The 26,298-nt window shown below is 37.6% G+C and overlaps 1 protein-coding gene across 2 annotated transcripts in view; it reads left to right on the forward strand.

The window, feature by feature from the left end:
* The window catches only part of myrf (myelin regulatory factor), a 126,016-nt gene that overhangs the window by 52,819 nt on the left and 46,899 nt on the right, over positions 1-26,298 (forward strand). For both annotated transcript variants that reach the window (XM_062061005.1, XM_062061004.1), the window contains exons 2-7: positions 3,403-3,493; positions 3,630-3,923; positions 13,167-13,228; positions 21,618-21,840; positions 21,925-22,025; positions 22,155-22,269. In XM_062061005.1, the coding sequence (XP_061916989.1) occupies positions 3,403-3,493; positions 3,630-3,923; positions 13,167-13,228; positions 21,618-21,840; positions 21,925-22,025; positions 22,155-22,269 (886 nt within the window). The remainder of the gene's footprint in view (positions 1-3,402; positions 3,494-3,629; positions 3,924-13,166; positions 13,229-21,617; positions 21,841-21,924; positions 22,026-22,154; positions 22,270-26,298) is intronic.

Genomic DNA, 26,298 nt, shown 5'->3' on the forward strand with positions numbered 1-26,298 from the left:
ACCCTCGCCCCATCCTTGTTTGTGAATGACTGAGCATTTCATGGAATCTACTTTTATACCCAATCATGGCACCCACCTGTTCCCAATTTGCCTGTTCACCTGTGGGATGTTCCAAATAAGTGTTTGATGAGCATTCCTCAACTTTAACAGTATTTATTGCCACCTTTCCCAACTTCTTTGTCACGTGTTGCTGGCATCAAATTCTAAAGTTAATGATTATTTGCAAAAAAAAATGTGTATCAGTTTGAACATCAAATATGTTGTCTTTGTAGCATATTCAACTGAATATGGGTTGAAAATGATTTGCAAATCATTGTATTCCGTTTGTATTTACATCTAACCCAATTTCCTAACTCATATGGAAACGGGGTTTGTACATTTAATTATTTACATTATTTTCAATCCGGGGGGTGGGATGAGGATGGTTTGGTTGATATCAGCACTTCAGTCATCAACAATTGCATCATCTGAGAAATGGACATTGAAACAGTGTAGGTCTGACTTGGTAGAATATGTACAGCGAGCAGTGAACATAGTGAGTTCAGATAGCATAAGAACAAGTATGTACATTTGATTATTTACATTTGATTATTTACAATCCGGGGAGGTGGGATGTGGAGGGTGGAGGGTGTTAGTCAAGGGTTGAAGTTGACTGGAGGTGTTGTTTTAGTGCGGTTTTGAAGGAGGATAGAGATGCACTTTCTTTTACACCTGTTGGGAGTGTATTCCATATTGATGTGGCATAGAAGGAGAATGAGTTAAGACCTTTGTTAGATGGGAATCTGGGTTTAACGTGGTTAGTGGAGCTCACCCTGGTGTTGTGGTTATGCCGGTCATTTACGTTATGGAAGTAGTTTGACATGCTGCCTCTCACATTCAGGAATATAGCTGGATGTTTCTGTGTGCAAGGGATGTAAATATAGGAATAAGCCTGTTCTACATATTTTAAATATTTAGTGAGGTCATGTGTTAAGGATTTGGGAGGCTTTGGCTCACAAAGAGTGAAGAAAAAAAAAAGACCCTGGAATAAGCATGGAATTACAAAACCCAAAACCAGTGAAGTTGGCACGTTGTGTAATTCGTAAATAAAAAGAGAATACCGTATTATATGAAATATATGGGAATGCAGTAGTAGTAGTAGTCGTGGAAGTGGTAGTAGCTAGGGATGGGAAGTTTACAACAACTCACGTTCTGATTCTTGGGATGACGATTCGATTCAGAAACGATTCTTGATTCAGACTCTCGCAAAATTCTATTTGATATAAAAATGCTATCAAAACTTTTTAAAACACAATAAATGTGTCAGCAATCAGCTGCAATTTGGCCTAGTACTAACTAAGGTTGTACGGTATACCGGTATTAGTATAGTACCGCCATACTAATTAATCTTATTTGGTACTATACCGCCTCTAAAAAGTACCGGTCAACTTCGGATTCATACCCAAATGTGTGGTATCATCCAAAACTAATGTAAAGTATCAAACAACAGAAGCCATGGGTGGATCTACACCTAACATCCACTGTAATGATACCAAGTACAGGAGCTTATCTAGTCGATACTACTATGATTACATCGATATCCTTTAGCATCACAAAATCTTCTTAGTTTAAAAAAAAAAAATCATATTATGTTTATAAACTCAGTAAATGCTGTATGTCCTTGGACACAATGAGAACTTTGAATATGACCAATGTATGATCCTGTAACTACTTGGTATGGGATCAATACCTAAATTTGTGATATCATCTAAAACTAATGTAAAGTATCCAAACAACAGATTTATAAGTAGAGATGTCCGATAATGGCTTATTTGCCGATATCCGATATTTCGATATTGTCCAACTCTTAATTACCGATTCCAATATCAACCGATACCAATATATACAGTCGGGTTGAGGTGTGCGGAGTTTAGTGGTAGCGGGGGGTGTATATTGTAGCGTCCCGGAAGAGTTAGTGCTGCAAGGGTTTCTGGGTATTTGTTCTGTTGTGTTTATCTTGTGTTACGGTGCGGATGTTCTCCCGAAATGTGTTTGTCATTCTTGCTTGGTGTGGGTTCACAGTGTGGCGCATATTTGTAACAGTGTTAAAGTTGTTTATACGCTACCCTCAGTGTGACCTGCCAGTGTGACCTGTGTGGCTCCCGGGAAAATCGGGAGGTTGAAACCGATACCAATAATTTCTGATATTACATTTTAAAGCATTTTTCGGCCGATAATATCGGCCTGCCAATATTATCGGACATATCTAATTATAAGTGATTATTACATTTTAACAGAAGTGTAGATAGAACATGTTAAAAGAGAAAGTAAGCAGATATTAACAGTAAATGAACAAGTAAATTGATAATTCATTTTCTACCACTTGTCCTTAATAATTTTGACAAAATAATAGAATGGAAAATGACACAATATGTTACTGCATATGTCAGCAGCTAAATTAGGAGCCTTTGTTTGTTTACTTACTACTAAAAGACAAGTTGTCTTGTATGTTCACTATTTTATTTAAGGACAAACTTGCAATAAGAAACATATGTTTAATGTACCCTAAGATTTTTTGTTAAAATAAGGCCAATAATGGAATTTTTTGTGGTTGCCTTTATTTAGAAAAGTACCGAAAAGTATCAAAATACATTTTGGTACATGACCAAAATATTAGTATCGGGACAACACTAGTACCGTATTTTTTCGGACTATAAGTCACAGTTTTTTTCATAGTTTGGCCGGGGGTGCGACTTATACTCAGGAGCGACTTATGTGTGAAATTATTAACACATTAGCGTAAAATATCAAATAATATTATTTAGCTCATTCACGTAAGAGACTAGACGTATAAGATTTCATGGGATTTAGCGATTAGGAGTGACAGATTGTTTGGTAAACGTATAGCATCTATATGTTATAGTTATTTGAATGACTCTTACCATAATATGTTACGTTAACATACCAGGCACGTTCTCAGTCGGTTATTTATGCCTCATATAACGTACACTTATTCAGCCTGTTGTTCACTATTCTTTATTTATTTTAAATTGCCTTTCAAATGTCTATTCTTGGTGTTGGCTTTTATCAAATAAATTTCCCCCAAAAAATGTGACTAATACTCCAGTGCAATTTTTATATGTTTTTTTTTCCTTCTTTATTATGCATTTTCGGCAGGTGCGATTTATACTCCGGAGCGATTTATACTCTGAAAAATACGGTACTTTTTACGTTTCTTCTGCCATTTGATCTATTTTAAAACAGGTAGAACACACAATGTAATCAAGTCATTTGTGATCTGTGGGAAAATGAACTGCCGGGTTCATTAGGACGTAAGATTGTGTCTAAACTGTGGACATTCTTGTAAATAATTCCCAGATGCTCTCTGTCTCCCCTGTCTTGCCCCCTCCCCCTTAATCCCAGGCCATGATATTACCAGTTCTCTGGAGCCAGCCAACATCGACACCAGTATCCTGGAAGAGTACATCAGCAAGGAGGACGATAGCACTGACATGTCAGTAGAGACTACACACCATGTCAAAACAACACACACCGCCGATGCAGATCATGTCGTTACAAAGGAATTTGTATTTTCTGATAACGCTAATTCCCCCCGCCCACCTTTTTTCCCCCTCTCTCCGATCTTCCAGCTGCTTCTCAGAGGTCCACAGCACCCCGGGACCAAATTACTCATCTCCCCAAGCAGGAGTGTCTTCCTCAGGGGGGTTGGTGTGTGGCGTGAGCCCTCCTATTCCCCTCCGCCAGGGAGCTCCTCCGCCCGGGCCTCTTAACTGTCCAAACGCGTACCCTCCAGGTCCGTCCCTGGGCCTCCGACACAGCTACCCCTGCCTGGGTCAGCAACAGCACCAGCATCACCAGCAGCACCAGCAGCACCAGCAGCAGACTCACATAAAGCCTGAGCACAGAGGTCACTACGCCCCTGGGTGAGCACACTTTAAAACAGGGGTGTCAAAGTCAAGGCCCGCGAATGAATGATCTATGGCCCCCGGGATGATATTTAATTAGTATTAGAACCGTCCCACAGGTCGTTTTGCACGCACCAATACTCCATCAGTGTTGGCTCTAGGAATTTTCTAAATTACTTTAAGGGGTCCCACAGTAAATGTTTGGGCTCCCACTTTTTTGTAAGCGTTTTGAAAACAAATGATAAACGTATGAATTATCCTGTTATATCTCACATTCTATATTGTGTTTTGGAAAAAGGTTGTCATAAACGTCACTTGATTCATTCAAAAATAATAATACAAAAGAAAACACATTTGTATGCATATGTAAATTTTTATTCAGTTATAATAATTAATTCACTTTTTTCTTTCCTTCATGGATCTAAACTTTACCACTGCTGGTAGTTTTTTCGGTATTTTTATCGTATTGTTTTCAGAATGTGTTTGTTCTATTTTTGGCCCAAGTAAGACAAAGAAAACTACGTAGTCCCTAAAGGGACATGGGGGAATTTAAAAAAAAAAAATTCGTGCGCAGGAGACACATGACTAAAAAAAGTTTCTCGTGCGCACGAGAACATTTTTATAAAGTTCTAAAAAAAAAATTACAAAAAATGTATATATTTAAAAAAAAAAAAATTTTTAGACATGTATCTCGTGCGCACAAGATACATGTCTAAAAATAATAATAATAATAATAATAATAATTTAAAAATTTTTTTTTTTTTTTATAACTTTATAAAAAGTTTCTCGTGCACACGAGATAGTTTCTCGTGCACACGAGATAGTTTCTCGTGCGCACGAGATACATGTCTAAAAAAAAATAAGAATAATAAAAAAAAAAATTTTTTATAACTTTATAAAAAGTTTCTTGTGCGCACGAGATACATGTCTAAAAAAATTTAGTAAAAATATTAATTTAAAAAAAAATGTTTTTACAACTTTTCTCGTGTGCACGAGATACATGTCTAAAAAAATAATAAGAAGAAGAATAATAGAAAATTATTTTTTTTATAACTTTATAAAAAGTTTCTTGTGCTCACAAGATAGTTTCTCGTGTGCACGAGATACATGTCTAAAAAAACTTTCTCGTGCGCACGAGAAACTTTTTATAAAGTTATAAAAAAATGTTTTAAAATGTTTTTTTTAATTATTATTATTTTTTAGACATGTATCTCGTGCGCACGAGATACATGTCTAAAAAAAAATTAAAAAAAATAAAAAATTAAAAAAAAAACATTCCCCCATGTCCCTTAGGGGCTCCGTAGAAAACAATCTGAAGTTGTCTTTTTTTTTTTTTTTTTTTTAATGCCATGATTTTAATAGTCCGGCCCACGTGTGCACAGATTTTTCCTCCATGCGGCCCCAGAGCTAAAATGAGTTTGACACCCGTGCTTTACAAGAATGAGTTCAAAAGAAGACATGTGTGACAAAAATGACCTTACTAGTCATTCATATACAATCTTGGTTCGTACAACCCCTGGCAAAAAGTATAAAATCAGCAGACTTGGAGGATGTTTATTCAGTAGGTTTAAATTTGTAGAAAAAAAAGCAGATAATATACATATATATATATATATATATATGTATATATATATATATATATATATATATATATATATATATATATATATATATATATATATATATATATATATATATATATATATATATATATATTAGTGTTGTCCCGATACCAATATTTTGGTACTGGTACCAGTACCAAAATGATTTTGATACTTTTCAGTACTTTTTGACACTTTTATAAATAAAAGGGGACCACAAAAAATTGCATTATTGGCTTTATTTTAACAAAAAATCTTAGGGTACATTAAACATATGTTTATTATTGCAAGTTTGTCCTTAAATGAAATAGTGAACACACAAGACAACTTGTCTTTTATTAGTAAGTAAGCAAACAAAGGCTCCTAATTTAGTCTGCTGACATATGCAGTAACATATTGTGTCATTTATCTACCTATTATTTTGTCAACTTTGTTAAGGACAAGTGGTAGAAAATTAATTATTAATCTACTTGTTTCATTTACTGTTAATATCTGCTTACTTTCTCTTTTAACATGTTCTATCTACACTTCTGTTAAAATTTAATTATTCTGATGTTTGGATGCCTTACATTAGTTTTGGATGATACCACAAATTTGGGTATCAATCCGATACCAAGTCGTTACAGGATCAATACATTGGTCATATTCAAAGTCCTCACGTGTGCCGGGAGAAGGTAAAGGACATATTTCCTGAGTTTATAAACATAATATACATTTTTTTTTTAAAAAGAAGAAGATATTGTGATGCCAAAAAATATTGACATAGCTACTGTACTTGGTATCATTTCAGTGGATGTCAGGTGTAGATCCACCAAAGGCGTTTGTTTAAATTGTGACGCCAGTGAGCTAAGGTGTGTAGTGAAGCATGTTTAGCTATTCCTCGTCCTGTAGGGATGATACTTGTAAGAAACTTACTTTATTTGTTGCCATGGAGATGAAGATTAGTGATTTAGAAGTAGCTAAAACACTGCAGACTGCGGCCGGACTTTAGCTGCTAGCGAGCTAGCCATGTCTTAAAGCACCTCTTCCTGAGGGCGTTTCAGTGTTATAACTTCACCTTTATCTTTACTTTTTAAGCCAAAATGTGTCTGTTCTCCCTTTTCTGTCTACACACTGTGTCTGCTTGTAAGTACTCTGTGATTGTGTGCTGCCGAACATGCTCGTCTTCTCATAAACCAGCAATGACACAACGTGACGACGACGAGAGGGCGGATAGAAGGGATCGGTACTTTTTATGATTTATTAGTATCGCGGTACTATACTAACATATATATATATATATATATATATATATATATATATATATATATATATATATATATATATATATATATATGTATATATACACACACACACACAACTATAGTTATTTTAAATGGCAACTTTCTGGCTTTAAGAAGCACTAAAATAAATTAGAAATATACATTGTAGTTTCATTTTAGATCAAGCAGAGTGAAACATTTATGGGATCAGTAAATTCTGAGGGGGAAAAAAATGAAATCATCCTGTAAATTTTTAATTTCCAAAGCTAAAATCTGCATCAAATTAAATCTGTTCATTAGTCTGCAGTTAAACATGAGTGTTTACATCTTGGAGAGCTGTTGCACCAGATGGATTGACATGAATCATGGCTCCAACACGAAAGATGGTAAAGGAAAAAAGAAGGTAAATCATCATGCAATGTTGCAAAAGATGTCGATTACCGTATTTTTCGGACTATAAGTCGCACCGAAGTATAAGTCGCACCGGCCGAAAATGCATAATAAAGAAGGAAAAAAACATATATAAGTCGCACTGGAGTATAAGTTGCATTTTTGGGGGAAATGTATTTGATCAAAGCCAACACCAAGAATAGACATTTGAAAGGCAATTTAAAATAAATAAAGAATAGTGAACAACAGGCTGAATAAGTGTACGTTATATGAGGCATAAATAACCAACTGAGAACGTGCCTGGTATGTTAACGTAACATATTATGGTAAGAGTCATTGAAATAACTATAACATATAGAACATGCTATACGTTTACCAAACAATCTGTCACTCCTAATCGCTAAATCCCATGAAATCTTATACGTCGAGTGTCTTACGTGAATGAGCTAAATAATATTATTGGATATTTTACGGTAATGTGTTAATAATTTCACACATAAGTCGCTCCTGAGTATAAGTCGCACCCCCGGCCAAACTATGAAAAAAACTGCGAATTATAGTCCGAAAAATACGGTAGTCACAGTCAGTTGTGTCTAAAATCTGGAGCAAGTACAAACAACATGGGAACGTTGTAAAAGGTAAGCACACTGGTGGTAGACCTAGGAAAACATCAAAACGACAAAATAGAAAACAGTATGTCTTGAAAACAGAGAATGCAAAACGATGAACAAATGAAAAACAAATGGGCGGAAAGGGGATACACCAAACTGTAAGAAGTCGCCTAAAGGAAATGGGATTTAAATCCAGAAACGCTGAACTAAAGCCGTTATTAACAAGGTTACAATGGGCCGAGAAAGAGCCATCGTGGACTGTTGATGAAAGTGAAAGTGAAAGTCATATTCAGTGATGAATCGCAAAACTGCATTGGGCAAGGAGATGTTGCTGGAAATTGAGTTTGATGCCGTTCCACTGGGATTTACGAAGACGACTGCCTGAAGAAAACATGTGCATTTCCACAGTCATTGACGATATGTCAAGTACTGACACTGGGAAGATGGCTGTCAATGGATGCACTTTAAAGGATACATACTTTCCTTGAAGAAAAATACAAAAGAACAATGTCCTAGCCTGCAAATAGTCCGGGTCTCAATCCACTTGAAAATTTGTTTAGATAATTAAAGACAATGAATGGTCCATCACAAGAAACTAACCTGCAAAGCTGATCAGCTACACACTTAAAAATGCTGGGTTATTTTGATAACCCAATTTATGAGTTGCTAGTGTTGGGTTATATTTTGGAGTTATTTTGATGAAGAGAAAGAGCAAGGGTATCATTTCAACTCAATTTCTGGGTTTTCAAAATTATGAACCATTTTTGGGTATTTTTCAAAGAGTAACGCATTTTTGGATAAAAGGCTTTTTTTTTTTTTAAATTAAAAGTTACTTTTTATTATGGATTAATCTCATTAACATTATTGTCAATCACCCAACATTGACTTATCATATCTCAACTTTTGGGTTAAATAATTTAACCCAATAGTTTGGTTGGGAACAAGCCAACATTAAGTTATCATAACTCAACTTGTTGGTTAAATAATTACCGTATTTTTCGGAATATAAGTTGCAGCATTTTTCATAGTTTGGCCGGGGGTGCGACTTATACCAAGGAGCGACTTATGTGTGAAATTATTAACACATTAGCGTAAAATATCAAATAATATTATTTAGCTCATTCACGTAAGAGACTAGACGTATAAGATTTCATGGGATTTAGCGATTAGGAGTGACGGATTGTTTGGTAAACGTATAGCATGTTCTATATGTTATAGTTATTTGAATGACTCTTACCATAATATGTTACGTTAACATACCAGGCACATTCTCAGTTGGTTATTTATGCCTCATATAACGTACACTTATTCAGCCTGTTGTTCACTATTCTTTATTTATTTTAAATTGCCTTTCAAATGTCTATTCTTGGTGTTGGCTTTTATCAAATACATCTCCCCCAAAAATGCGACTTATAGTGCGACTTATATATGTTTTTTCCCTTCTTTATTATGCATTTTCGGCCGGTGCGACTTATACTCCGAAAAATACAGTAAACGAAAAAGTTGGGTTGAAAAAATCACCCAAAATGTTCAGTTAATGAACTAAAATAAGGGGTTTGTCCCTTTCTGAACCAGCGGTTGTGTGTATCAGAGAAATCTTGAAGGCAAGATTTATGAAGAGTACTGTTTGACTACATTGACACTGCGTTTGCCAAAAAAAATCAGATAAAAAAAAAAAATCCGATTCTTTTTCAGCTGACTGTTTACACCGCGAGTAAAATGTACTGTTTTTATCAGACTCCAGTGTAAATGCGCACAGGCCCCAATGTGGCCTCGACATCACTTGTATGCGCTGTGCGATAAAGTGAAAACAAAGGAAGTTGACCCGGGAGGAAGTCGCTACTACTACAAAATAAAATATACTGTAAGTCGCCACACATTAAAATTAGCTTTTTTTCACATGAAGATAATTTAAAGTAATAAAATGTATGAATGGATGCATATATTGTATTATATTTGGGAGGGTTCTATTCTTTTAATGGCTGTTAAGTAGAGCGTGGATCTGTGTGAACTTTATTTTTAAACTTTTTTTTTTTTTTTTTACTTTTATTTATACATTTCAACATTTACAAATAGACGAGAAACAATAATCAAAATAAGTACAAAAATAGTACAAAACAGTACAAAAACAGTACAAAACTGCGCCAGGGGGTTATAAATTCAAAGTAACTAAAATAGAATGCAAAACATATATATATATGTAAAATAAACAAAGTGCAAAGCCTTAGGCTCACTCAATTTCAGTAAATAACTTAAATTTGGAACACAGCATCATCGTTTTCACAGCTTTTTGGTTGTTAGAGGTAGAGAGTGTTTTAATGTAGAGTTCTAAATCTTTTTTAAAGGCACAAAAGACAAGTCGGGTATTGAGAAACTTACTTTTATGAATATAAAACTTAGCCAATAGTATAATGAGGTTGTTCTTTTTGAACTTACATTTAAGCAAATGCGCCAGAGCGTCAATTCCGGTCCTTCAACAATCGCTATTTCTTCTAAATCAAAATACATATTCATATATCACATACAGCCTATTATTTGCTCACTATGACTATTGATAAGTGATGCACTGAAAATTCTTAAATAGACTTTGCTCACCGAAACCGGATGTTGTGATGAAATATCCACTTCCACTGGACTACATGGTGATGTGGCCTGCATCTGATGCGAAAAGAAGCACTTCGGAGCGTTTAGACCAGGGGTGTCCAAAGTGTGGCCCGGGGGCCATTTGCGGCCCGCAGCTAATTGTTTAGCGGCCCGCCACACATTCTGGAAATACTATTGTAAAAATAAAAAAGAACATTAAAAAAAGTGGAATGAGGTGAAATCTAGCGAGAAAAAGTTGCAATGTTGACACAAAAGCTGCATGCAGGCTGGTTTTTTTTTTCTTTTGTCTTTCTTCATTTTTCTTTTTTTGCAATTGCTCAAAAAAAAAAAAAATAATGACAAAAAATCCATGTTATAATGAATTATTTTCAGGGCTCCAATTACTTCAAATATTTCACTTTAAAATGTTTTATGTCGTAAATATTGCATATATTGTGTAGTTGCCATATAAAAACACCAAAGGTTTTTTTGACAAAAGCACATGGGACGGCGTGGCGAAGTTGGTAGAGTGGCTGTGCCAGCAATCGGAGTGTTGCTGGTTACTGGGGTTCAATTCCCACCTTCTACCTTCCTAGTCCCGTCCGTTGTGTCCTTGGGCAAGACACTTCACCCTTTGCCTCTGGTGGCTGCTGGTTAGCGCCTTGCATGGCAGCTCCCGCCATCAGTGTGTGAATGTGTGTGTGAATGGGTAAATGTGGAAATAGTGTCAAAGCGCTTTGAGTACCTTGAAGGTAGAAAAGCGCTATACAAGTATAACTCATTTATTTATTATAAAACAAACAAAATAATAGTTCCAGCATAAAATCGACAGATATATCTGAAGTTGATCTCGTAACTTAAGTGTTGAAAGTAAAAGAAAAACCTAATAAAAAAGTATCACTTTATGAGTGGGGCACCTTTAGGATCCCAAATATATTTAGTGATTTTTTATTTATCTTTTCACTGTGATTACTCAAAAATATGAAATAATTAAAATCAACGGTGTCCTGCATTATTGATCTTTTAGGGCTCTAATTACTAAATACTGCATATTTCAGTTTTACTATAAAAAAAAAAAAAACTAAGTTGCTTTTGACAGAAAAGCCATAAAACATTTTTTTTTAATTATATTACTTTATATCAACTTGAAGTTGATATAGAGATTTACTGTAAGCGTTAAATTAAAAAAATAATAATAATCTGACTTATTTTTAACATTTTAATGACTGAGACCCTTTATGGTCCCCGGGACCCCTAAAGGTAAAATAAATTTAAAAAAATGCATATATTTTGTTGGTTTGAAAATGAAAAATGTCAAAATTCCCCCACATGCTTTAATTTTTCCGTGAGCGGCCCTCAGCGGAAAAAGTTTGGACACCCCTGGTTTAGACTTTCCAAAAAAATTCAGATCTCTGTCACTTGAAGGCAAAAAAATTTGATTTGGCGTGCAGTGTAAACAGGGTCTGTGGAGGGGGGCGTGGTCTGCGGGTGCTGTTGGAAGGACCGGCCTCGAAGCACAGCTGGCAGGTGATTGGATTACCCAGCTGGGGCTGATCAGGTGATTGGATGACCCAGCTGGGGTCATCCAATCACCTGCCATGCTTATTAGCAGCAGCCGGGCCGAGACACGAGTGTTGGTGTTGGAGTTGGAGTTGTTGAGCAGACGCGCACTGGACATTGCGAGAGACTGAAAAGTAACGGAGCGGAACGGAAAAGTTGGGTGTGTTTTACTAGCGTGTGTGCGCTGCCAAATAAAAATAAATTTCTAACACCAGACATCCGGGCTATCGTGGAGGTTTGTCGGCATCAGGTGGACCCACGGGAGGAAGACTTCCACAGGGCCTTTGTCACCTGTTAAGTCCATGCTTCAGAGACTGCAAGCTGTTATAAAAGCCAAAGGTGGTGCAACAATGTTCTAGTTAAAAGTTAAAGTACCAATGATTGTCACACACACACACTAGGTGCAGTGAAATTATCCTCTGCATTTGACCCATCACCCTTGACCACCCCCTGGGAGGTGAGGGGAGCAGTGAGCAGCAGTGGTGGCCGCGCCCGGGAATCATTTTTGGTGATTTAACCTCTAATTCCAACCCTTGATGCTGAGTGCCAAGCAGGGAGGTAATGGCTCCCATTTTTGGTATGACTCGGCTGGGGTTGGAACTCACGACCTACCGATCTCAGGGCGGACAAACTAACCACTAGGCCACTGAGAGAGTTAGTGGTGCTGTTGTAGTGTTTTTGTTTGTTTTCCATATTTAATTCTTCAAAATAAAATGATTGATCTTGATCTAATAATGAAATTGTTACCGACTAACACATTTTTTTTGCTTAATTTATTTAAGTGTTTCTTAAAGCCAGAAAGTTGCCATTTGAAATATTAAATAATAATAATAAATTGTATTTATAAGGCGCCTTTCTGGGCACTCAAGGATACTGTACAAAATCAAAACAATAAAATCAAATTGGATAAAAAACAACAACAACAAAGATAGAGAAGAAAAGATGATTACAATGAATAAGCAGTCAGGAATAGGTGTGTTTTGAGTCTTGATTTGAAGAGGGATATTGAAATGACTATAGTTTTGTGTCATGTCTGTTATCTGGGGTTTTTTCAACAAAATTCAACAACTGAATGAACATCCTGCAAGTCTGGTGATGCATCAATTTTTTCCAGGTGTTAAACAAAAAGGGCTTTGCAGATGCAGATCAGTCTACCAAAGGAAAAGACAAAACATCCACTTCAGAAAATGAACTTGTACTTTTTACCCAACTTAAAATATTTCTCCTTGCATTGTCTGTTTTTTTTTTCTTTAGGACTCTACCTGAGTCTCCCCCAGACTCAAGCTCAGAGCCGTACTCTCCGCAGCAGGTGAATGGTGAGTCGTCACAACCAAAACATTAACAATTAGGATAGACACAATTAGCAGTAACTACAAAAAAAGGTATGCTTGTTTTAATTAATTATACAAATATTAATGAGCCACATCTGCATGTGTGTGGTGTGCAGTGTTGGGTTAGTTACTGAAAACCAGTAACTAGTTACAGTTACTAATTACTTTATTTCAAAAGTAACTCAGTTACTAACTCAGTTACTTACACAAAAAAGTAATGCATTACAGTGAAAAGTAACTATTTAGTTACTTAATATATATTTAAATGTTATATATTTTTTAAGGCCCCCTTTAATGCCTTTTTAGCCTTCATTTCAGTACTGTTATTGCACTGGAGAATAATACAATCTGTTGATCAACTTGACATGCATTTGCATCACTGAACTCTGCTAAGCAATGTGGTCTACATACAACACACAAAGACAAAGATATGTTTCAAAGGGCCAATTTGTTTCAGGCCAGAGCAAATTGACAAAACTATTTTAAATAGCTGCAACATAACATACATAAGTAGCAAACAGCATAATAACAACATAGCTGTAAAGCAAGGAAGGCACACACTACATACACAAAGCCTAACCAGGCGTTTTTTTCTCTCAAGGAATTCTGAAATAAAATCATGTATGAAGCCCAGAACACTCTACACATTTCCCCAGTTTTAGTTTAGAGATAAGGAAAGATTGCCATGGCCCACTAGCATCCCTCTTTATGTTTGTGAACTTTATAGTCTATACATTTAGAGTGATGTGATAATCAAACGCTCTAGAAGCCTAGAATGAAAGAGCAACAGTATATAAGAGAATTGACAGAGTTTTGAATGATTGATTGATTGAAACTTTTATTAGTAGATTGCACAGTACAGTACATATTCCGTACAATTGACCACTAAATGGTAACACCCCAATAAGTTTTTCAACTTGTTTAAGTCGGGGTCCACTTAAATTGATTCATGATACAGATATATACTATCATCATAATACAGTCATCACACAAGATAAACATCAGAGTATATACATTGAATTATTTACATTATTTACAATCCGGGGTGTAGAGGGTGGGGTTAGGTTTGGTTGATATCAACACTTCGGTCATCAACAATTGCATCATCAGAGAAATGGACATTGAAACAGTGTAGGACTGACTTGGTAGGATATGTACAGCAAGTAGTGGACATAGAGATAGAGATCAGAGAGCATAAGAATAAGAATAAGTATCTACATTTGATTATTTACATTTGTTTATTTACAATCCGGGGAGGTAGGATTTGAAAGGAAGTTTGTTAGTTTACGGTTGAAGTTGCCTGGAGGTGTTCTTTTAGTGCGGTTTTGAAGGAGGATAGAGATGCCCTTTCTTTTACACCTGTTGGGAGTGCATTCCATATTGATGTGGCATAGAAGGAGAATAAGTTAAGACCTTTGTTAGATCGGAATCTGGGTTTAACGTGGTTAGTGGAGCTCCCCCTGGTGTTGTTGTGGTGTACCTTCAGTGCGCAGTGCCTCGTTAAAAATCCAGCGGCTGTTGCTTAGGAGGTGAAGTGTGTCTCTCTTTACTAGCATGTTGCTTTTGTAGCTGTTTCAGCAGATTTGAATTGCTAGGATAGGATCTTTGATCCAAGACACAACTTACATTTAACTAAAATGTTATTTTCTTTGTGGTCGACAAAAGAAAAGTAGTGAGTATATCTCTATGTTAAGAAACTCGGCTTCGGGCTTCGCCGTGTCTTGTTAGTAAACACAGACACGCCCCCTCCCACACACACACAGACAGCGCGCGGCGCGCCTCTTCCTTGTCGCCTCTTCCGCAGCGCTCCAATAAAACACACTCAGATCCTCTCAGTTTCTAGCCGATACTACATAAAAAATAACGTAAAATAAGGCAGTAAGGCATCATGTAGTAACTGTAACTGAGTTACTGAATATAAAAAATAACGCGTTAGATTACTATTTACCGCCGAAAGTAGCGCCGTTATAGTTAGTCCCAACACTGGTGGTGTGTAACACAATATATGCAGCAGACTATAAATGACAGTTCCCCTTGAAGGATTACAGTCAGTATGATCAAATAAAATGACAATGAATGAATAACCGTGAATAGAATGAACATTGCAGTGCGGGTCTTTATGGCAGCAATAAAAGCAACAATTGATTAAATCATGGCGAAGGCATGCCAAGAATGCATACAGTAAACATAAATGTAGACCTTTTTCACACATGACAAAACTGAGGTTTACACTCAAATCAATATATAGGTTACTCATCACCCAAGTCTATTCAACAGATCTTAAAGACAAGCACACACATCCAGTTCACGTGCAACCAGATCGATATTAAAGATACCACACGCGGATTCTATCTGTCATTGATTAAGCCGCAAAGACTAAACATCTTTATTTTAAGTGTTTCCTCACTGAATGAAGATATCCATCCATCCATTTTTTATCGCTTGTCCTTTTTGGGTTGGCGGTGGGTGCTGGAGCCTATCCCAGCTGCATTCTGGTGGAAGGCGGGGTACACCCTGGACAAGTCGCCACCTCATCACAGGGCCAACACAAATAGACGGACAACATTCACACTCACATTCACACACTAGGTGTCATAATGGCATGGACTTTGGAGTGTTTGTTTTCCCGAGATGCAAGTAAAGTTGGATCAGACATGGCTTGGAGGTAAATACATGATTTTACTTTAACACTAACAAAAGGTACAAAACTAAAGGCGGAGAACAAACTTGACTAATGAAACAAAAACTAGCACTCGGACAAAAAACTATGAACATGAAACAAATAAACACTTACTGTGACAAGAATACACAAAACTCACGCGGCAAGAAACGAGCAGCATGAAAACTATGGCAGCATATCAATGGCATGAGTAGTAAGGATATCAGATAGCATGGGTGTCAAGGAGGTAATGTCGCCAGACAGACTGCCTGGCAACTGCAAGCTTAAAGGCCTACTGAAACCCACTACTACCAACCACGCAGTCTGATAGTTTATATATCAATGATGAAATCTTAACATTGCAACACATGCCAATACGGCCAGGTTAACTTATAAAGTGCAATTTTAAAATTCCCGCCACACTTCCGGTTGAAAAACTCCTTTGGATATGATTTATGCGCGTGACGTCACAAAAGCAACGGAAGTGGTTGGACCCCATCGGACCCGATAGAAAAGCCTCTTGTTTTCTTCGACAAAATTCCACATTATTCTGGACATCTGTGTTGGTGAATCTTTTGCAATTTGTTTAATGAACAATGGAGGCTGCAAAGAAGAACGCTGTAGGTGGGATCGATCGGTGTATTAGCAGCTAAGTACAATACTTACAGCAACACAACAAGGACTACTTACTACGCCTAGCCGATGCTTGCCGCCAAACCCACGGATGAAGTCCTTCGTAGCGCCGTTGATCGCTGGAACGCAGGTGAGCACAGCTGTTGATGGGAAGATGAGGGCTGGCTGGCGTAGGTGGAGCGCTAATGTTTTATCATAGTTCTGTGAGGTCCGATTGCTAAGTTGCTAAATTAGCATTAGCGTCGTTAGCAACAGCATTTTTAAACCTTACCAGGCTGAGAATTTTTAACCGTGTAGTTACATGTACATGGTTTAATAGCATTGTTGGTCTTCTGTCTATCCTTCCAGTCAGGGGTTTATTTATTTTGTTTCTATCTTTATTTGAGAACGATGCTATCACGCTAGCTCAGTAGCTAAGTGTGTCACCGATGTATTGTCTTGGAGATAAAAGTCACTGTGAATGTCCATTTCGCGTTCTCGACTCTCATTTTCAAGAGGATATAGTATCCGAGGTGGTTTAAAATACAAATCCGTGATCCACAATAGAAAAAGGAGAGAGTACATAGTTCTGTGAGGTCCGGTTGCTAAGTTGCTAAATTAGCCTTAGCGTCGTTAGCAACAGCATAGTTAAGCCTTACCAGGCTGAGAATTTTTAACCGTGTAGTTACATGTACATGGTTTAATAGCATTGTTGGTCTTCTGTCTATCCTTCCAGTCAGGGGTTTATTTATTTTGTTTCTATCTTCATTTGAGAACGATGCTATCACGCTAGCTCAGTAGCTAAGTGTGTCACCGATGTATTGTCTTGGAGATAAAAGTCACTTTAAATGTCCATTTCCCGTGCTCGACTCTCATTTTCAAGAGGATAAAGTATCCGAGGTGGTTTAAAATACAAATCCGTGATCCACAATAGAAAAAGGAGAGTGTGGAATCCAATGAGCCAGCTTGTACCTAAGTTACGGTCAGAGCGAAAAAAGATACGTCCATCACTGCCTCTCAAGTCCTTCACTGTAACGTTCCTCATCTACGAATCTTTCATCCTCGCTCAAATTAATGGGGTAATCGTCACTTTCTCGGTCCGAATCCCTCTCGCTCCATTGTAAACAATGGGGAATCGTGAGGAATACTAGCTCCTGTGACGTCACGCTACTTCCGGTACAGGCAAGGCTTTTTTTATCAGCGAACAAAAGTTGCAAACTTTATCGTCAATTTTCTCTACTAAATCCTTTCAGCAAAAATATGGCAATATCGCGAAATGTTTAAGTATGACACTTAGAATGGATCTGCTATTCCCGTTTAAATTTTAAAAAATCATTTCAGTAGGCCTTTAAATAATACCGACATGATTAGTGACAGGTGCGCGAGTGCAAAACGTGAGACAGGTGAAACTAATGAGTAGTCATGGAAACAAAACAAGCAAGAGTGCACAACCAGGAACTAAAAAGAGTCCAAAAAACAAACAGCACATGGCCAAACAAAAACATGATCAACAGACATGACACTAGGGACCAATCAACCTATCCCCAGGTGCATGTCTTTGGAGGTGGGAGGAAGCCGGAGTACCCGGAGGGAACCCACGCAGTCACGGGGAGAACATGCAAACTCCACACAGAAAGATCCCCAGCCCGGGATTGAACTCAGGACTAGTCAGGACCTTCGTATTGTGAGGCACATGCACTGCAAAAAGTCAGTGTTCAAAAACAAGAAAAAAATATATAAAAATGAGGGGTATTTTACTTGAACTAAGCAAAATTATCTGCCAATAGAACAAGAAAATTTGGCTTGTCAAGACTTTCCAACACAAGTACAATTAGCTAACTTTAATGAACACCAAAATACCTTAAAATAAGTATATTCTCACTAATAACAAGTGCACTTTTCTTGGTAGAAAAAACAAATATGAGACCTTTTTGATCAATATGTTGAAATATATTCTCAAAAGAAGTAAATGCTTGTGCCATTATCTTGACATAATGATATGTGCTCGGCATTACATTTCTTGAAACCAGCAAACTTATACTAAAAACTAATTTATTGTTCTTAATGGTAAGGCAAAAAGGCAACCGCTTGTTACTCTCGGGGTCTCCTAGCCGCTCAGGCAAATCATATGTATTTTTCCATCGATAATATGACATCATCGCATCAAGTGCGTGCTCTTTCAGTCAATTAGTGCGCAAGGAATAAATATACAGTATACATACATATATATATATATATATATATATATATATATATATATATATATATATATATATATATATATATATATATATATATATATATATATATATATCAAATCTCAGCAACAAGCTGTAATATCTTACTGAGATCATTTAGGACCAAAAAACTTAAAACAAGTAAAACACTCTAACATAAAATCTGCTTAGTGAGAAGAATTATCTTATCAGACAGAAAATAGGCAAATATCACCCTTATTTGAGATATTTAATCTTACTTAGATTTCAGTTTTTGCAGAGTGCTTTAGTAAAGTTTGACACATCCCTAATAAATACAGTGTAAAATTTTAACAATTTGTACAGTATTTACAAGAATTTGATTTAACTTTACATAGTTACTCTAGAACGATGTGATTGGATTCACGGGCTTTCATTTGATACAGTGAGGTTTTTTTTCATCTTTGTTTTGTTGCCAAAAAGTGAATCTGTGTGATAGTGTAAAATAAATACCTCGACACTGGAAACAGCAACATATTGTTTTTTTAATAATACTATTGTTATTACTTGATGAATACAATCAATCAATCAATCAATCAATGTTTATTTATATAGCCCTAAATCACAAGTGTCTCAAAGGGCTGTACAAGCCACAACGACATCCTCGGTACAGAGCCCACATACGGGCAAGGAAAACTCACCCCAGTGGGACGTCAATGTGAATGACTATGAGAAACCTTGGAGAGGACCGCATATGTGGGTAACCCCCACCCCTCTAGGGGAGGCCGAAAGCAATGGATGTCGAGTGGGTCTGACATAATATTGTGAAAGTCCAACACATCAGCGAAAGTCCAGTCCATAGTGGGGCCAGCAGGAACCATCCCGAGTGGAGACGGGTCAGCAGTGTAGAGATGTCCCCATCTGATGGACAGGCTAGCGGTCCACCCCGGGTTGGGAGCAGAGTAGAAAAGAAAAGAAAAGAAACGGCAGATCAACTGGTCTAAAAAGGGAGTCTATTTAAAGGCTAGAGTATACAAATGAGTTTTAAGATGAGACTTAAATGCTTCGACTGAGGTAGCATCTGTAACTTTTACCGGGAGGGCATTCCATAGTATTGGAGCCCGAATAGAAAACGCTCTATAGCCCGCAGACTTTTTTTGGGCTCTGGGAATCACTAATAAGCCGGAGTTCTTTGAACGCAGATTTCTTGCCGGGACATATGGTACAATACAATCGACAAGATAGGCAGGAGCTTGACCGTGTAGTATTTTATACGTAAGTAGTAAAACCTTAAAGTCGCATCTTAGGTGCACAGGAAGCCAGTGCAGGTGAGCCAGTATAGGCGTAATATGATCAAACTTTCTTGTTTTTGTCAAAAGTCTAGCAGCCGCATTTTGTACCATTTGTAATCTTTTAATGCTAGACATAGGGAGGCCCGAAAATAAAACGTTACAGTAATCGAGACGAGATGTAACGAACGCATGGATAATGATCTCAGCATCGCTTGTGGACAAAATGGAACGAATTTTAGCGATATTACGGAGATGAAAGAAGGCCGTTTTGGTAACACTCTTAATGTGTGACTCAAACGAGAGAGTTGGGTCGAAGATAATACCCAGATTCTTTACCGAGTCGCCTTGTTTAATTGTTTGGTTGTCAAATGTTAAGGTGGTATTATTAAATAGATGTCGGTGTTGAGCAGGACCAATAATCAGCATTTCCGTTTTCTTAGCGTTGAGTTGCAAAAAGTTAGCGGACATCCATTGTTTAATTTCATTAAGACACGCCTCCAGCTGACTACAATCCGGCATGTTGGTCAGCTTTAGGGGAAAGTACAGTTGAGTGTCATCAGCATAACAGTGAAACAAACAACAAACAACTTCATGTACAACTTGTTGAGGTTCTATTAATGTAGGTCAGGGGTCGGTAACCCAAAACGTTGAAAGAGCTATATTGGACCAAAAATACAAAAAAACAAATCTGTCTGGAGCAGCAAAAAATGAAAAGCCGTATATAAGTCTGATAATGACGTAAGTGTCTATATTAGCTATATTAGCCTACTATCAAAATGACTATGTGTCGCAGGCTGAAGCTAATTTCCGTTGAAAGAAATGTTGAAATGTAATATTTCTTCTACACACACAGAAAACCATTAGTAAATCAGAGGCTACTCAGAAGGTGAGATAACTCCTGGAAATTACTGGCTTTTGGCCATTAAAAGCCAGTAATTTCCAAAAAAGTGCAGTTCCCCTTTAAGTTAAAAGTTAAAGTTAATATAGTCACACACACACACTAGGTGTGGTAAAATTACCCTCTGTATTTGACACATCCCCCTGTTCCGACCCCCTGGGATGTGAGGGGAGCAGTGAGCAGCAGCGGGGGCCCGCTCGGGAATCATTTTGGTGATTTAACCCCGAATTCCAGCCCTTGATGCTAAGTGAGGGGATGCAGGGAGGTAATGGGTCCCATTTTTATAGTCTTTGGTATGACTCGGCCGGGGGTTTGAACTCACGACCTACCCATCTTAGGGCGGACACTCTAACCACAAGGCCACTGAGCAGTTGACTTCATTTTTGCTTAAGTTTTCTTGAGCACTCTTAAGTTGAGGGACCACTTTATATAAACTCATAGATACATCGATGAGTCTTTACACCGCTAACAAAATATAGAATGTATTTATTTTATTGTATTTATTTTTTTTGTCCTGTCCAGCTACTCAGGCAAATCACATTGTTGATGTAGATACATAATAATACAGAAATCATAATGAACATTATTACACTGCAAATATAGAAATTAATTATGCATATAGTACCCCATTAATTGTCTGAAGTAGACTAACTGACGGTTGTTATGAAAAATGTTGATTTTTTTTTGGACTGTGTAAACATGCGCCTGCGTCTTGTAGATCCCAACATGATAAGGACCATGACGCCGGAAAACATGTGTCACATGACCCCGACGCCACCCCTTCCACCGCACGGGCACTATCCCAGCATGCACCGGGACATGTACCTGAAGCCCGAGCCAATAATATCACAGTATCCCATCGGCCCGGTCACGAGTGCAGGCGGAGACCTGCAGCAGACACAGATGCTCCACCAGCTGCTGCAGCACCCGCAGGGGCAGGAGTGAGTGACCGTGGAAAGAAGACGTTCTTGTTCCCCTCGCCGTTTAATTAGATGTCAAAATTTGTTTTTTGTTTGCTGCAAAAGCGGAATTCCTGTCCACCAGGCCAAAAAGAGGAAGCACTGTGAATCACCCAACAGCACCCTCAATTCCCAAATCCTCACAGGTATCATCAAACAAGAACCAGGTAGGTAGGCAGACATCTTTCTGTCTTCCTCACCTTTACATCACCCAGTCTTAACTATTAAGTCTGCACAAAATGGTAGTTTTGGGCATGAGTACTTAAATCCTCACATTTTACATTTCTTTATTACAGGTTTGATGCAGGATGCAGACAACGGCTACTTGGATCCCAACTATCAGTGCATCAAGTGGCAACCTCACCAGCAGAACAAGTGGACGCCACTTTACGACGCTAACTGCAAAGAGCTGTGGGTTGGATGCATTTCGATAAATCTTTATTTTAAGGCTAAAGAAGGCAGTTTCCCCCCCGAGAGCCAAAAATGAAAGGAGTGATAATTGTTTGAAAAGATAATTCACCCGCAGAACTGGCAAGGCAAGGTTGCAGAGGTCTATAAATTCCTCAGAGGTGAGCTGTGCGGGGGAGTGATTAAGTGCAAGGTTTCGGCTAAGAGAGTCTACATGAGGATGGGGAGGGAGAAGGGAGAAACTACACAGGCTGTGTTGGAAACTGAGAGTCATGAGTAAAGATAATCTCACCAGACCTTTCAATAGTAAACATCGCACAAGGGAAAATATGTCGAACGTGGTTTGGAGATTACAGTGAACTTCTCTAGGGTTCTGTATTTGTTAACATTCACAAACTACTTTCTCCTAAGAAATGAAGGAAAAAAACATTTTAAAACATAAAACAAAAATCCTAAATCAAGACGGTGATTCAGTTCACCCCCAAAATCTATTCACTTGTTTCGTATCCCATTCGCAGAGGTGGGTAGAGTAGCCAGAAATTGTTCTCAAGTAAGAGTACAGTTACTTTAGAGCAGTGGTTCTTAACCTGGGTTCGATGGAACCCTAGAGGTTCGGTGAGTCGGCCTCAGGGGTTCGGCGGAGGTCAAAACACACCCGACTCATCGTGTAAATACAAACTTTTCCCTATCGGCGTATTACGGATACGGTAACAGCTGACTGGTTTGCAGGTGTGTAATTTGTTGTGAGTTTATGCATTGTGTTGGTTTTGTTGTTTGAACAAGGTGATGTTCATGCACGCTTCATTTTATGCACTAGTAAAAAAAACATGGTAACACTTTAGTATGGGGAACATATTCACCATTAATTAGTTGCTTATAAACATGCAAATTAGTAACATATTGGCTCTTAACTAGTCATTATTAAGTACTTATTAATGTCTTATTCGGCATGGCCTTATTATAACCCTAACCCTCTAACCCTGGCCCTAATCCTAACCAAATAACTCTAAATTAAGTCTTTGTCACTTAGAATATGTTCCCCATACTAAAGTGTTACCAAAAACATATAACTTTGTCTTGAATTTGAAAAAAACAAACATTTTATTTTTCACTAAAGAAGGGTTCGGTGAATGCGAATATGAAACTGGTGGGGTTCGGTACCTCCAACAAGGTTAAGAACCACTGCTTTAGAGATGTATTACTCAAGTAAAAGTAAGGAGTAGTCACAGAAATATTTACTTGAGTAAAAGTAAAAAGTATGTTGTGAAATAACTACTCAAGTACTGAGTAACTGATGAGTAACCTGTTCGTTTAATGATGACGGCAACAAATAATGCACAAAAACATAAAAATAGCAATGAGCAAATTCAGAGCCAGGAATATCTCTTAAGCAACTAAAACAATAATATATATTAAATAATAACACATTAAAATGAAATTAAAATAAGGCAAATTGAGCCACAATAACTTAACAGCACCATAGGCTCAGTAGGCAGAGATTACAAAGGAAAATAACAAGTTAGCCTTTACGCAAACCCTAAACTCTGATAGGTGTGGGCTGCACCTGGGAAAACACTGTGTACTTCTGATTGGTGTTTGTATGCATGCGTGAGTGTGTGTGCGACTGTGCGTGTGTGTCTCTGTCTGTCTATGAGGCTGCAGTGCGTTAATAAATTATACCCACACGATGTACATTTGACAGTGATTCATAGCAGGGAAGCTAACATCAGTCTACGGTGACAGCCAAAATATCTACTAACGTTACTTACCGCCATGTGCTTCCTCAAATTTGACGTTGAGTTCATGTAAGCTGAAATGTCCACTTGTTTGGGGAGACACATATGACAACGCATTACATAACTGTTTTTTTGGTTGTCTGACGCGTGAACATCGATTTTATGTGATTGGCTTGGACATACAGCATTCTTCTCTGTCTAAGCATGGCAGCATCATCTTCCATCTTGTCATTGATGATGTGGCCTAAGTATTTGACATTGTTGCACACAGACAAGGTTTGACCAGACAAGTAGAAACATGGGAAAAATTAAGACGTTGATCCTTCTTGGTCCTGTTATTTGTTTTCCAGCTTTTAGTGATGCTTTAGTTACGTTTTCAAGGAATGCTTCAAACATTGATATCACGTTCATAATATCACAAATTGAGTCAATGTTATTGGAAAAGACAATGCTTCAAAACATTGCAACTTTTGCCACAACTTTCTAAAAAAAAAGTTGCTGCACATTCAGGCGTTTTGGGCCGCGACGATCACAAAAAAAGAATGCAAAATCCTAAAAGATTGGAATACTTATTCAACAAATTGGTACGAGGATCAATAATTACAGCATCCTTATAACCCTCTCTAAACAGCCCTGTTAGAAGCAGCAGGGGTTTATGTAGCTAATTTCACACTTGAAGGTTGGCCAGGCCCTCTAAGACAGTGTTTTTCAACCACTGTTCTGTATGCCCTGAGATACAGTCTGGTCTGCCATGGGAGATGATCTAATTTCACCTCCATCCATCCATTTTCTACCGCTTGTCCCGTTCAGGGTGAGCTTATCTCAGCTATTTGGGTTAAAAATATTTTTTGCAAACCAGTAATTACAGTCTGCAAATGATGTGTTGTTGTTGAGTGTCGGAGCTCGGCAGAGTAACCGTGTAATACTCTTCCATATCAGTAGGTAGCAGCCGGTAGCTAATTGCTTTGTAGATGTCGGAAACAGCGGGAGGCAGGGTGCAGGTAAAAAGTTAAGTTAAAAGTTAAAGTGCCAATGATTGTCACACACACACTAGGTGTGGCGAAATTATTCCCTGCATTTGACCCATCACCCTTGATCACCCCCTGGGAGGTGAGGGGAGCAGTGGGGAGCAGTGGGCAGCAGCGGTGGCCGCGCCCGGGAATCATTTTAACGTGCAGGTAAAAAGGTATCTAATGCTTAAAACAAAAATAAACAAAAGGTACACTGCAAAAACTGAAATCTAAGTAACATGAAATATCTCAAATAAGGGTGATATTTGCTTATTTTCTGTGATAAGATAATTATTCTAACTAAGCAGATTTTATGTTGGAGTGTTTTACTTGTTTTAAGGGTTTTGGTCCTAAATGATCTCAGTAAGATATTACAGCTTGTTGCTGAGATTTGATGACCTATATTGAGTAAAACATGCTTGAAACTAGAATATCAACTGTTGCAAAGCTGTGTCATCAACACTCACAAGTATAAAACTACTTTTTTAAAGTAATAATTTCTTACTTCAAGCATGAAAAAAATAAAATCATGATGCCGAGCGCATATCATTATGTCAAGATAATGGCACTAGCATTTACTGAATTTAAGAATATTTTTCAACATATTGAGCAAAAAGGTCTCATTTGTTTTTCTACCAAGAAAAGTGCACTTGTTATTAGTGAGAATATACTTATTTTAAGGTATTTTTGGGTTCATTGATGTTAGCTAATTTTACTTGTCTTGGAAAGTCTTGACGAGCCAAATTTTCTTGTTTCATTGGCAGATAATTTTGCGTAGTTCAAGTAAAATACCTCTCATTTTTGTATTTTTTTTTCTTGTTTTTGAACACTGACTTTTTGCAGTGTAAGTGCTCCTAAGAAAAGGCATTGAAGCTTAGGGAAGGCTATGCAGAACGAAACTAAAACTGAACGGCTACAAAGTAAACAAAAACAGAATGCTGGACGACAGCAAAGACTTACTGTGGAGCAAAGACGGCGTCCACAAAGTACATCCGAACATGACATGACAATCGACAATGTCCCCACAAAGAAGGATAAAAACAACTGAAATATCCTTGATTGCTAAAACAAAGTAGATGCGGGAAATATCGCTCAAAGTTGCTACAGTAAAATACCAAAACAAGAGAAAAAGCCAACATAATAGGAGCGCAAGACAAGAACTAAAACACTACACACAGGAAAACAGCAAAAAACTCCAAATAAGTCAGGGTGTGATGTGACAGGTGGTGACAGTACACCTACTTTGAGACAAGAGCTATATTGATGCATGCTTTGTTATGGTTTAA

This window comes from Entelurus aequoreus, linkage group LG10, assembly GCF_033978785.1.
Source record: "Entelurus aequoreus isolate RoL-2023_Sb linkage group LG10, RoL_Eaeq_v1.1, whole genome shotgun sequence".
NCBI classification, from domain to species: Eukaryota; Metazoa; Chordata; class Actinopteri; order Syngnathiformes; family Syngnathidae; genus Entelurus; species Entelurus aequoreus.